Below are 15,645 nucleotides of genomic sequence, written 5' to 3' on the forward strand. Positions count from 1 at the left end.
TATATGTATATATATGTGTATATATATATATATATTATATATATATATATATATATATTTAAATACACATACCTACATACATACACACACCCCCACACACACGCGCGTGGTGTTGTGATTATCATGTTGCACTTTTCATAGGATGAAAGAAATTATTCAATAAAGAAACTTCTTATGACAGTTCAGTTCAATTCTTATATTGATTAAGTTGATATATTGGAAGGGAGATTTGTCTAGATGCCTCAATTCGTAGTGATTTTGGTGCTGATATGCTGTGCGTGTAAGGTTAAACATGCGTACGTGTCATCATCTGCAGTTTTAGAGAGAATCAAGATTAATTAAAAAAACACTTATAGTTTAAGAAAATATGAAAGGAACGAATTATGGAACCATCATCTGAGGCCGTTATTTTAACAATATGTAATAGAAATAAGTTCCGAAATTTGAAATTTTATATTTTCAAACGCTAATGACGTCGCTCGTTGTAAAATTTTGCAAAGAATTTGTTTGATTATTGGGAAGACTTTGTAAATTTGATAGGTAAAAGTTCTCATGATATATAATTCAGTCAAAAACTTCATGCTTAGTGAAACTTACTATGGCTTGTTGTGTTTTGTAATAACGCTATGAGTATATAATCAGCTGTATTTGGTTTTAGTTAAGGCAATACTGTAGCTTTAATACTTGGATATCTCAGTGTTTGAATAAATAGTGCCCCTTAAGAGGCAGTGAAATATCTTGAAATTCGAAATATCTTGAATTTTAAAATTCGTTTTATAATAATAAAGGTATCATGATGTAATATTTATGAAGATTACATCAGGGGAAAAAATAGATCATCACTATACCTGTAAATGGTATTTTTTGCAAGGTATTAACCACCCAGTGTACAAAGCTTTTCGAAATTAGGAAAGCGGTGTCACTGTTGTTTCGTATTAATTCCACGGAACTTCAAACTTGCCTTCTCCAGTGAAGCCCAAGGCAATTTGTCTTGGAAATTGGAGATCCGATTTGGTCATCATCTCGTTTTACGAATGTGTCTTGAAGAAAATAAGAACGATGAACCTTGAATATATTTTTATAGAAATATAGATCTTTCCATAAATGATGGCGAATGTAGAGGGTATGTGTAATGCAGTTAAAGGCAATGTATCAATATAAGCCAAAATCTTTACCTGGCATCTTCGTTGGTTACGAGTTAGGAGACAAAAGTTTGTTAGCGTTCTTTCACAGGTGGTAATTTTCATAATCATGATATTTCCATATCTTCATTAAACTCTTCAACCAACTCTCTGACGAATTTTTTTTTCTAAAGCTTCGTAAATTACAATTACAGGGTCTACCTATATGAATTCTTCAAGACAGTTGAATTCAAGCACTGCTACAGTTATTCATCGGCCATTATCTAAACTTATGTATCTCAAAAGCATAACAAAAAACAGAAAATAACAGTACAGCTGAAAATGAACGGAGAAGCACAAATTCCTGTACAGAATAATTTTGACTTACATGTCACCAAAGACACTACAAAAGAAGTTTAAAATCTCTCAGAAGAAGAGATGATTGATGATCTCGAAGCCCTCAGATCAACCGAATGTTTAATGAACTTTACAAAGAAATCATTTGTTTCATCTTAATCTAGTGAATAATTCAATGGAGGCTCTTGATCTGTATGAAAATTTGAACTTAGCCTTATCATCGTAAGTTAATTACTAGGAGTATAGATAGCAGTTCCTAATGCATCAGCAGAAGGGAATGAGCGGGATGCTAGTGTAATTTCCTATAGAAGGTATATTATTATTATTATTATTATTATTATTATTATTGTTATTGTTATTGTTATTGTTGTTATTTATTATTATTATTCATTGAATGGATAAAATATTGTTCTGGTTTACCATTTCGAATTGACTAAACTCTGAAATATCAAAGTTTAGTTTATGCTTTTACCAAAAATACAGAAATATTATTATTATTATTATTGTTATTATTATTATTATTTATTATTATTATTATTATTATTATTATTATTATTGCTGTTGTTTTTGTTGTTGTTGTTGTTATCATTAGCTAATATACAACCCTAGTTGGAAAAGCAAGATACTATAAGCCCAAGGGCTCAGACAGGGAAAAGTAGCCCAGTGAGGAAAGGAATTAAAAAAAGACTGAAAATTCAGTAATGAAAAATCAAACCAACATACTTTAAGAACATTAACAACATTAAAATTGGATACATTCTGTGCTTGTTTGCATGGACAAATTCATCGATAGAGAAGAGAGCAAATGATTACATCAAGTGAATTGAATAACAAACCGAAGCACATACAGTGAGGCATACATGTCTTTTTGAAGAAAACTTTTTGAGTAAATTTTTAAATGATCTATTTATGCCATTGTATCAGATTGTGTGAGTTGCATCGAATGAGATAGATCGGATTAAACGCTTCAGTAATCATAGACCGGCATTACTCTTCCAAAGCTCTTCACTATTTTCTCCCACCGCCACCTGTGCCGGATTAGTACGATCATTGATTATTATTATTATTATTAATAATAATAATAATAATAATAATAATAATAATAATAATAATAATAATAATAATTGCTAAGTTACAACCCTAGTTGGAAAAGCAGAATGCTATTAGCCCAGGGGCTTCAACGGAAAAATAGCCAAGTGAGGAAAGGAAACAAGGAAAAATAAAATATTTTAAGAACAGTAACATAAACTATAAAAACTTAAAAAAACAAGAGGAAGAGAAAAGAAGATAGAATTGAGTGCCCGAGTGTACCCTCAAGCAAGTGAACTCTAACCCAAGACAGTGGAAGAAGACCAAGGTACAGAGGCTATGGCACTACCCATGACTAGAGAACACTGGTGTGATTTTGAACTGTCCTTCTCCTAGAAGAGTTGCTTACCAAAGCTAAAGAGTCTCTTCTACCCTTACCAAGAGAAAAGTGGCCACTGAACATTTACATTACAGTAACCCCTTGGGTGAAAAAGAAATCTCAGAGTTGTCAGGTGTAAGAGGACAGAGGAGAATATGTAAAGATTAGGCCAGACTATTCGGTGTGTGTATGTGTTTGTGTGTAGGCAAAGGGAAAATGAACCGTAACCAGAGAGAAGGATCCAATGTATTATTCTTTTGACTTTACTGTAGGAGACTACAAAGTTTGTAAAAAGAGAGAAAGGGTGATCTTTTATAATATAACAATGATAAAGCGAGCATTTTTTAATACACTTGATAAGTCAAAAGATTATGAAATGCAATCAGTATCAAGGGACGAAGTATGGAATACTGTCCAACGTGGTATATTTATAAACAACCATGAACCCCTTCAGGCTACTTGGCCGGTGTAAAAGTTTCAAGCTATTCCCCCCACCCCCACTGCTTTCAAGTTACCCCCCTCATCGGAATAGAAAATAATTTATATGACAGTGCATATATGCATCAGGCATTTATTGCTGACTTCGCAGTAGTAGAATAAAAGAGTTTATTTTCGTATTGAAGTCAAAATATTGTATTGGCATATTACTGGATTATATGGCATGTTAGAAGCCACAGACTCGGTCATTTAAGGTTTAGTGATAGCGGCCAAGGTCCTTTAATCCCATTAAAGGACCTTGATAGCGGCGAGGTAAAGAATTTGTAGTGCGCGTGTGATAGTCGAGAATTTTTTTTTTTTTTTATCATCTCAAATAGATTCAATTCATGTGCTTCAGGTGCAAGAGCTTCACACGGCAATATGCGTGGAGAAATTGACACAAAAATCCACAACGAAATGTGTACTTGGTCGTTATACAATGTCAGATTTACGAAGAAGATTGAGATGTACCGTAAGGACAAAAACACGCATGCCATATTTCCGACATTGTGTTTCGAAAATAAAGAGAAAAGGATGCCAATTGATGGTTATAATGTAGATAATTACTATATATGTTAAACTATAATGATATAAAAACATATAATGATATAAAAACTCAACTTCTAATTGTTATAATTTTGTAATATTATTTAGTCGTACTTTAAAGAATAAAGAAATATGACACAAAATTGCCACTATTCCGATATAGCTTCTCAGGTCAGCGATGGACATTCATTATTCGGCTTTCGTCAGAAAGTATCCCTTGCGGGCAGGTCAAGACCTATTGCCAGGAACCACCTGCGACGAAAGTAGCTTGCTGCTTGAGCTCCACACCCAGATGAAGAGAGAGAGAGAGAGAGAGAGAGAGAGAGAGAGAGAGAGAGAGAGAGAGAGAGAGAGAGAGAATGCCTCAAAGATTATATCCAATCAAGGGAGACACAAAAAGCATCATAAACTTCTTATCAGCCAGAATGGAAAGTCATCCATCCCCATACAGAGCAACAGTAGGCTGGCCACTTACTGGTCAAGCACGAGAGATTGTTTATAATGATTCGAAATATTTTGCTTTAGAAAGACAGAAAGGGGGTTCTGTTATTGATGTTTCTAAAGCAATTTTTCGCATGGCAGAAGTAATCAATTTAAGCAAAACTACTCTCACAGTCAAATGTACAGTGACGTAATTTTGAACAATTGTTCCGTAAGTAGTTGCTACCGAATATATTCCCATCTTCCATAATTGTAATGGTAACGCATCTTATCATAGAGCGAAATTATATAATCCTGCAACAGCATCAAACAACAAGGCACCTATAAAACAATGGCCCATCAAAAAAGCTTATCACTAAGAGGCAATATGTTAAAATGGTCGAGGAATGTTCCCTGAATATTGATAACGCTTACGTGATTGCTAAGATTGCAGTTGAAAATAGTCACAAGGTTATTCGTCTTCTTTCATACTATTGCCAATATAGTCCAGTGCAACATATTTGGGCACAAGTAAAGACATATGTAGCGAAAAAAATCAAAATGGAAGATTTAAGGCTGGGGCTACTTTTAAAAGAAGCACTGCAATCGGTGACAAAAGAAAATTGGGCGAATACCGTAAAACACTTGGCCGAAAAATTACCGGAGGACGATGCAAAGCAAGATTTGGTAATCTCTAGATATATTGATTCTTTAGTAAGAAGACTTGAGTCCTCTGATGAGGAATCTTCTTAAAAACTGTTACGTTGTCATCTATGTCAATGAAGAAGTTCTGGTGTATGTCGAAAGGCTAATTTCAAAATAAAAGTTAGATGTATAAAATTATTTGCATTCTCCTGTATTATTATTATTATTATTATTATTATTATTATTATTATTATTACTAGCCAAGCTTCAACCTTACTTGGAAGGGAAACAAATAAGGAAAAAGAAATAAATGAAGAATATAAAGATAAAATGCGAAAATAACAAGAATGCAAGTGGGTATTGTATCAAAGAAACATGTCGGTTGGGGCATTCACAGAAAGGAGATTGCTACAAGAATTTAGTGAGTCGAGAATAGTCTTCTAAGATTGGCTTTTTCGTTTTCTGAAGCCTCTTGTGGGGGGGGGGGGGGTTACTTGGCGCAAGGTCTATAGAATACAAGGTCTCACGGGCAAATTAGTGAGGATATGGGGGTTTGGGGGGAGATAATCCGTGACGTCAGCATAGCCAATGCGTCCGAGTCTCCCTTGTCAACATTCATTCAAATATAGGGATTTTTTGTTAATTTTTTTGTAATTAATAAGAAATTAAGAGCCACATTGACTTGGCGTTCACTACGTAGTGAATGATATCGAGGTTGTCCGATTTCCGTTCAGCAGCCATTCTGACGACTTTTTGGACAAGTGATGCTGTTGATCGGGTTAACCTGGATTCAGCTACATACCAACACACCAGAGATCAGTGGCTTACTGTACTACTTACATGATAATCAGATAAAACAAACGGAGTCAGATTTGAGGGCCGAGGACGAGAAATTGTCATTGTAACTATCGTCTTTGTGGTCATCTCGATAAACCAAAGAACGCTGGACTTGTGTGCATTAGTATTATACCAATTTTTATCTATAGACCTTGTATTATACAACATGCAAATTTACACACTGAATGTGACGAGTTCGTTTTGGAAAAAAAATTACAAGTAGATGATGCCCGTAGCGAGTGTGCTTTTACCACTGTACTACTGCTATAATAATTGCAAAGAACAAAACAATAAACGGATAAAGACGGGACATCAATAAATTATACCAATAGATGAAACCGCCTATGTATATACATGTAACAGAATATTTTTGTGTTGACTCAGATCAAAAGCAATTGATCAATATTTATGAAGGATGAGAAACCAGAGGGGTAGTTTAAAACCGGGTTCAAATCATCCCCCGAGATAGTTTGAAACCATTTTAACGTCCCCCCCCTGGGTACTGAAACCGGTTTCAAATAAGGGGGGGTTAATTTGAAACTGCTACACTGGTTAACCTGAAACCACGCTATGACCATCTGTCTCGGGTGTAGAAATTTGAAAAGAAAGTGGCTGGCAAATATAGATATTAAAAACACTAATGATCTTCAGTGCCTCCTTTTTCTTCTAACATTGGTGAATATCAGGTTTCATATAGTTTTAACATTTTTTGAGGAAATTCTTATTGAAAAGTCCGTTTTAATGCTTTTATGTAGATTAGTGTGAACAATTATGTAAAAAGACTACAATTAACAATTAAAAACTAACTAAAGGACCTTATATTTATCAGTTAACGGTTAAACACGCATAAAACGATGTTAAGATTGCAAGTTAGTAGCTATTCAGTTATTAAAGAATCTTATATTTGTAAGTTAATATTGCAAGCAAATAAGGTAATTAAAATTACAAATTTGTCATTGATAATGACTAAAACTCCTTATATTTGTATGTTAACTGATAAGAACTCATGAAAGAACATTACAGTTGCAAGTTAGTAATTACTATAATAACTCACTAAGGGACCTCACATTTGCAAGATAATAGTTACAATAACATAGATAAATAACTTACTAAAGGACCTTACATGGTTCAGTTACAAACCACAAAAGAACATAATTACAAGTTAGTAGCTATTAAGTTATAGAGTACCTTAGATTTGCAAGTTAACAGTTACAATTATTACATTTGCAAGTTAATAATTACACGCATGAAATAATTTTACAATTACAATATAGGAGTTATTATACTCAATTTTACATTTGCACTGACTCGCAGCGGTGCCCTTTTAGCTCGGAAAAGTTTCCTGCTATTTGCTTGGTCAGAATGATCTTGTCCAACCAATCAGCGACCAGGAAACTTCTACGAGCTGAAAGGGCACCCCTGCGAGTCGGTGCAAATTTGTCTCACTGAAAAGAATCGACTCTAACTTACTAATGGACATTACTTTTACGAGCTGTCAGTTACAAACACTTAAATAGGAGATTACAACATTTACTACTTGACAGGTACAAACACAAACACATTAAAATTACAAATTAGTTGTTACTATAGTCAAACCATTTTAGGAGTGAACTCGAAGGCCATTAGCGGCGATGTCAGGTCTCATGGGTCATTTTTAAACACACCTGGCTTGACCGCTTTAATATGTGGGCGAGCCAAGAAAAGGTGAAAAGGGTCAGCTAGTAAGTCATTCACCAGGATTTGAACGGTCTAAGAATATAATCCTTTAATTTGATACTCTCTCTTAATTGCTTCCTTCGCCCTTTTAAGTTTCAACCACGACATGACAAGTTGAAACTTTAGATATAACAAGGAGCAAAATTGCTATAAAAAGATTATCACACTAACAAAAATAATCTTAATTTTGATATCAAATAAATTCATTTCTCAATTCTTATTGATTATTGAAAGACAGGATTCTTACTAAAGGACCTTATATGTTTCAGTTACAAACCACAAAAGAACATAATTACAAGTTAGTAGCTATTAACTTATAGATTACCTTAGATTTGCAAGTTAACAGTTACAATTATTACATTTGCAAGTTAATGATTACACTAATTAACTAAGTTTAATATAGTATATTCATATTGGTGATTGTATTGTTTTAGAATATATTTAATTAATAGACAGAATTTTTTTACAACAAAGGTTCAGTTAGCAAACATGGTTATGGTGACTCTTCGTTATATGAAGTTAGTATTTTCACGTAAGTTTCAATGAAGTAGTTAATATAGACGTCATTTTTCATGTCTTTCTTTATAATGTTATCAGTATGCTTAATAGCCTTGACCCAATTTTGCTTGCAAATCTGAAACAAAGTCGTTTTTTAAATGTTGGTTGCATCTGGGACACGTTTGACTGCTTGGTCAGTTACAAATTTAACAGTTTCATTATCCTTTTTTCTATTTAAAAAAACTGATAGACATTGTATGTCATTTTTCTTTCTTCTGGGTGAAGAACACGACGCGGGGAGCTCTCCATCGTGTTTTTACGGAAGGCTATTGTGCGAGACAAGGAATGAGGAAGCTAATCTTCAAGCATTTAATAGGATTTGACCAAAGGTCTCAGTGAATATGTGGCAACGTGTATGCCATGCCTCTTACTTTGTTATTTTCCTTCCCTTCTCTTAGTGAAGCGAAGGCATCGGAATTGAGGAGAATCGGCACCGCGGCAAATGAGCTTGAAGTTCGCTCGTAAAATGGTTCTATTATAACTTGCTGAAATGCTTTTATTTACAGGTTAACAGTTACAAACACACAGAAGGACGCTTAATTTATAAGTTAACAGTTAGAAACACAAAAAGATAGTAGAATTATAAAATTCAATTATATAAAAAGACACAAGATATGACTGGCAGTGCCAGCAGAAGCCCCAAGTAAGTACCTGAATGTACCTCAATGGCCAGTGATATCTCATGCCCTTTTGTATTTTTGTATGTGTTTAATCATAGTTTTAATGTCTTTTTATGTGTTTGCAACTGTTATCTGGTAAATATAAAGTCTTTTATCAAGCTAGAAAACTTCTATTTTTTATATAAATTTCCTACTTATTTGATTTTTACTTGATTTTCAAGTATAAGGGCCTTTAGTAAGCTAATAATTTGTAATCTTAATGTAAGTTTTATGAGTTTGTAACTGTTAACTGGTAATTGTAAGATCCTTTAGTAAGTTTTCAACTGCAATTGCAATTTCATGAAAAAAAAATTTTTGTACAATATTTTCTACATAAAGGCACTAAAGGACATGCCCCACAGAACTATGAATGAAATACGAATGAATCCGGGATGCCAGTTTTTCTGGTTTCCAGCCATTCACTAGCATTCGCAACAAAAATGCACTTTCTTTCCGCAATACTGGGTCAATATGAACCGTAATACATTTTCATTCCTACATTTCTACTTTCTCTATTCAAATCTTCCATTAACTTTTACAATGCCTTCCATGATTTATTATATATATATATATATATATATATATATATATATATATATATATATATATATATAGATATATATCGAGTTGTGGAGGACACTCCAAAATCAAACCATTGTTCTCTAGTCTTAGGTAGTGTCATAGCCTCTGTACCATAGTCTTCCACTGTCTTGGGTTTGAGTTCTCTTGTTTGAGGGTACACTCGGGCGCACTGTTCTATCTTATTTCCTTTCCTGTAGTTTTGTTAAAGTTTTTAAAGTTTATATAGGATACATTTATTTGAATGTTATTACTGTTCTCAAAATATTTGATTTTTCCTTGTTTCCCTTCCTCACTGGGATATTTTTCCCTGTTGGAGCCCCTGGGCTTATAGCATCATGCTTTTCCAATTAGGGTTGTAGCTTAGCAAATAATTATATAATTATATATATATATATATTTACACATATATATAATATATAATATATATATATATATATACATACATACATACATATATATATATATATATATATATATATATATATATATATATGTATATATATATATATATATTCTGTATACGTGTATGTAAACATAAAAAAAATTTGCATATTGAAATTATACATTTTATATATATATATATATATATATATATATATATATATATATGTATATATATATATATATTCTGTATACGTGTATGTAAACATAAAAAAAATTTGCATATTGAAATTATACATTTTATATATATATATATATATATATATATATATATATATATATATATATACAGTATATATATATGTATATATATATACAGTATATATATACAGTATATATATATATATATATATATATATATATATATATATATATATATATATATATATATATATATGTGTGTGTGTGTGTGTGTGTGTGTGTGTGTGTGTGTGTGTGTGGTATGAATAGTGATATATACGTAAGTTAGCTTCATCTCCATACCAGTTACTTTATTGTAACATATTCATAATGAGAAATGTGAAAACAATTTCATAATCCTCTATTACAAATTTTATATCTGTCGTTTTGCAATGTACTACCATCGTTCTATGCTTTGCAGCAATACTTAGAAGAAAATATAATGAAAACACATACCAAGTCACTTCCCATTCATAGAATTTTACCCATTACATTTATTTCTCTACACATATCGAAATTTCCTCACGAGCAGTAATGCTGTAAGTATATTAATTGACTTTTCCTTTCGGGAACGACTGGCTTTCATGTCTTCTCGGCATAGCTGTGTATAGGAGGTATTTTTGAAATATTCTTATAGGGGGAAATGAGGGCTTGTCATTGTTAAAAAAAAAAACAGCGTTTCCCTAACAACTTAATAATAGTCTTACTTCATTGATGTAAATTTCTTGATTGAATTTAGGTATTATTGCGTTGGCAATCTATTTATTGAGTATTTTCAATTATATAACACACTGGAGTTTTTTCAAACAATTTGAATATAGGAAAACATAAACCCTCAAACATAGGTTCTGTACCATGGTCTTCTTCCACTGGCTTGGGGCAGAGTTCTCTTGCTTGAGGGTAAAATTAGGCACACTTCTATCCTACTTCCTACCTCTTGCTTTTTTTCGAAGTTTTAATACAGTAGTTTATATATGAAAGATCTATTTCAATATTGTTATTGTTCTTTAAATATTTTCTTTCAATTGTTTATTATGTCTCCTGTAGTTTGTTTATTTCCTTGTTTCCTTTCCCCACTGGACTATTTTTCCATGTCGGAGCCCTTAAGCTGATAGCATCCTGCTTTTCCAGTTAGGGTTGTAGCTTAGCTTGTAATAATAATAATAATAATAATAATAATAATAATAATAACAATAATAATAATAATAATATAAACAACTTATCCTTTAATTTCTTTGTAGGTTTTGTTACAAGGTGTCATGAGAACCCAATTTTCACAAAATTCAAAATGCCATAACTTTATAGACGCCATCTCCATTAAATAGTCCATAGTTATAGATCCATTTAGATTTTGTTACACTTTTTTAATGACACGTGTAAATACCATGATGATAGTTGTTCTACGTTAGGTCAAGGAATCGAAAATATACAAGATTTTCAATAGACTTCTGAATGAGGAAATTTGTGTATTGTATCTTAAAAATACAATGAAAATGGAGTCTTTTTAATTCTAGTATTTAATAAACGATGAAAATATCATTGAAATTTTTAAGACTCAATATACTATGCTGGTTTCACCCGGTGTAGCGGTTTCAAATTACCCCCTCCAAATCTCCCCCCCCCCTCTGTAGTTTGAAACCGGTTTCAGGCTTCCGGGGGATAACTTTAAACAGGTTTCAAGCTACCTCAGGGGTAATTTGAAACCGGTTTTAAGCTACCCCCTGGTTTCAAACTACCCCCCTCGTTTTTTGCGAAGTATCTCATTATTTGTAAATATTAATCAATTGCTTTTGTTCCGGATCAACAGAAAATTATTAGGTTACATGTATATACATGTGCGGTTTCATCTATTGGTATAATTTATTGATGTCCTGTCTTTATTCGTTTATTGTCTTAGTTCTTCTTTGCGATTAATACACTAGAACAGTGATAAAAGCACGATCGGTACGGTCCTCATTTATGTGTTATTTTTTTCGAAAACGAACTTAGGACACATTCAGTGTGTAAATTTGCACATTTTATAATACCAGTGCACACAAGTCAAGCGTTCCTTACTTCATCGGGATGACCACAAAGAGGACGATAGTTACAATGACCATTTCTCGTCCTTGGGCCGCAAATCAAACGCCCTTGTTTTGTTATTTGATTATTTTGTACGCGGTAGTAAGCCATTGATCTCTGTTGTGTTGGGATGTATATAAACCCAGGTTAACCATGGCCAACTCGATCACAGCATCACTTGTCCAAAACTTCGTCAGTATGGCTGTTCAACGGAAATTGGACAACCTGTATATCATCTTTGACTATGTAGTGAACGCCAAGTACCAAAAAGGGGCTTTGGAAAACGAAAAAAGTCAATCTTAGAAGACTATACTCTGTTAAATTTACGAAGGTCGAAGTGTATTTAAAGACAAAAGCACAGGGTGCCATATTTTCGACTTCGTAGTATACCTTCTCACCTCACTAGATTCTTGTAGCAATCTCCTTTGGGAATCGACCACCTATTAAAAACAATCATCTCTGAAGGCCACGGCTGAATTTTTTTTTTTTTTTTTTTTTTTTTTGGCAATAGCTATTTTATTACTTTTGTTGGCAGATCAACATGCTCGCCATATTTTCTTGTTATCAGTCTGCTTTTAACATTTCTATAATGATACAATACCCATTTGCATTCTTGGTATTTTTGTAGTTTATCTTTAGACCCTTCCTTTATTTCTTTTTCCATATTTGTTTCCCTTCCCAGTAGGGTTGCAGCTTGGCTAATAATAATAATAATAATAATAATAATAATAATAATAATGATAATAATAATAATAATAATAAGCACATGAATAGAATCTCTTTGAGATGATAAAAGAAAACAATTCTCGACAATCACACGCGCCCCACAATAATTCTCACCTCGCCGTTATCACAAAACCTTAAATGACAGATTCTGTGGCTTCATTAATAGGCTTGCAAATATTTTGTCTTTAATACATAAATAAATTTTTTTTTCTACTGCTGCGAAGTCAGTAATAAATGCAGGATGCATATGTGCACTGCTATATAAATTATTTTATATTCCGATAAGGGGGTAACTTGAAATCAGGGGTTGGGGGTAGCTTGAAATCGGTTTCAAACTGCCCCCCCCCCCGGGTAATTTGAAACCGGTTTCAAACTACCCCCCCCCCCGGTAATCTGAAACCGGTTTCAAACTAACCCCCCACCTCTGGGGTAATCTGAAACCGGTTTAAAGTTACTGATGGGGGGGGGGGGCCTTGAAACCTATACACCGAGACAGCTATGGAAATACCATGACAATTGACGTGAGTGCAGTTCTGGCCAACTTTAATAAACTAATCTTGGGTTACCATTATCCAATCACTATTGGTTTGCAAATTATACGTTATGTATCTGGAATGCATTCTTATAATTCGTAGTAATTTGTAGTATGGATGTGTTAGGTATGTTATATATTCGTTATACATACGCTCCCATTCCGATACCAACACGAAATTACCCATGAGTTGCGGATAAAGGCCGAACACAGCGAATAACAGCAAATGTATTGTGTCTGAATTAAAAATGTATTGAATATGAAATTCGAATGTATTACGAACTCCCATCCGCAACCAAAATTTTGAGCAGTTCAAAATCCTGTGAGCGGAAGAAGCAACCAGTGCGGGTGCATTGCGGAGGTTGGCCGACTGATTTCAGGATGAATTACGAATAATGAGTATGTATAGCGAGTATCGTTCGCTATTCTGTCGCAATTCACCTGTAAGCCCAATCGGACACTGCCTTAAAAATTAATTTTTTAGGGAAAATTTTCCTGTTTTCACCAATGTGGCAAATGTAAGCCATTAGCATGTTTAGTCATTACATGTTATGGAAAAATAAATTTCAAATTCCTATACTCATATCGGTAAACAAGCAAAAAGCCCAGGAGAGACTTACAGTAAACCATGTGATGCTACTATTTTTACCCATTCCGTCAAGATGGACTATAATTTCAAACATATCACAATGAAGCGCAATTATTTAGGTGTTATGTTAAATTCCAGAAATTTACCATAATTACTGATGGTGTAGGAATGACGAAAGTCAAAGCAGTTAACAGCAGATATCTGCTCTTTGCGCAGTGCCCCGATACTGATATGCAGCCGCTTTATATGCTTACAGAATCAATAGAGCATCTTAAATGGCTGAGTAAAAATAAACGAGTGTTCCTATTGGCTGAAAGTAAATGTAATGATATCCATCATACCGGGAGATTCTTAGCACCCCGCTACGCCCGGGACTGGGGACCATTCTTTCATCTCCTCTATCCATGACTGACTAAATCCATAGGATTCATTGGCTAGATACATCAAAGGATAGCCAATTCCTTGTGATGCGCAGTGCCTATCTAATTAAGGCAAGTGACCCCTGCCGGTCCATACTAGACCGTTTGTCCGTGCTAGGCGGTATATCTTAAAAATCCATGTTTATCAACGGTTATACTCATATAAGAGGATGAGCAACTTGGTGTAGTAATGAGAGCTTTGGTTGTTGAGGAAATGCCCCCCTAAATCTCGATGAAGTTACTGGCAGCAGTGTGACGGATGGGTTTAAGGCGATGCATCACACCAGCCACGATGAAATGTCTTGTAGAGTTAATAGAAAAATAGCCAGTACTGGCTACATGCATGCTAAAGGGTTACTGAACATCCGCAATTAATAGAAAAATAGCTAGTACCGGCTACGTGCATGCTAAAGGGTTACCGAGCACCCGCAATTGATAGAAAAATAGCCAGTACCGGCTACGTGCATGCTAAAGGGTTACTGAACACCCGCAATTAATAGAAAAATAGCCAGTACCGGCTACGTGCATGCTAAAGGGTTACTGAGCATCCGTAATTAATAGAAAAATAGCCAGTACCGGTTACGTACATGCTAAAGGGTTACCGAACACCCGCAATTAATAGAAAAATAGCCAGTACTTGCTACGTGACCGACCGAGCACCCGCAATTAATAGCAAAATAGCCAGTACCGGTACGTGCATGCTAAAGGGTTACTGGGTACCCGCAATTACTAGAAAAATAACCAGTACCAGCTACGTGCGTGCTAAAGGGTTACTGAGCACCCGCATGAAGTAGGTCAAGTTTAATGACTGTGATAAGTCTTCAGGAGTTTAACATATTCGTTGCCAGGGAAAAGTTTTTAGGAGGCAGATTCCGGTTTACGTTTTGCTCGGAAAAACGATGAATGGCATTTTTCCCGGATTCTGAGAGTTTGTTTCTAGAAATTCAACGTTTTTAAAATCTGAAAGTCTAATGAATTTAATTGGAACTTATGTTTGTAGTTTTTTTTTATCTATTTTCCAGCACTTAGTTATATCATAGTTTAATATTTATTTAATTTAAACTTTCCCGACCTTTTTCGTCCCAGCTCAATCACAGCAGAGCTGGGACGATTGATTGATTGAAATCAATCAATCATCCCAGTTGTGCTGTGATTGAGGTGATTGGGGTGGTTAATCTCTCCTTTTAACGATAATAATAATAATAATGATAATAATCTCTCTCTCTCTCTCTCTCTCTCTCTCTCTCTCTCTCTCTCTCAATGTGGCCTGCCACCATATACATAGCCATATTATTCCCTAGAATAAGCATTTTGCCCACCATTGGTACCCACTAGCAATGGGAAGTGAAAGTCGCTGAGGCTGCGTCGGTT

The 15,645-nt window shown here is 34.1% G+C and overlaps 2 protein-coding genes across 2 annotated transcripts in view; both read left to right on the forward strand.

The window, feature by feature from the left end:
- LOC137657946 (uncharacterized) overlaps positions 1 to 15,645 on the forward strand; it is a 232,683-nt gene that overhangs the window by 43,810 nt on the left and 173,228 nt on the right. The gene's annotated exons all lie outside the window — the stretch shown is intronic.
- Positions 4,726 to 15,645, forward strand: part of LOC137658016 (uncharacterized) — a 57,000-nt gene continuing 46,080 nt past the window's right edge. The window contains 2 exon segments of the mRNA XM_068392731.1: positions 4,726 to 5,043; positions 13,994 to 14,171. Of these exon segments, the coding sequence (XP_068248832.1) occupies positions 4,726 to 5,043; positions 13,994 to 14,171 (496 nt within the window).

The sequence above is a fragment of the Palaemon carinicauda genome, chromosome 18, assembly GCF_036898095.1.
Source record: "Palaemon carinicauda isolate YSFRI2023 chromosome 18, ASM3689809v2, whole genome shotgun sequence".
In the NCBI taxonomy this organism is placed as follows: domain Eukaryota; kingdom Metazoa; phylum Arthropoda; class Malacostraca; order Decapoda; family Palaemonidae; genus Palaemon; species Palaemon carinicauda.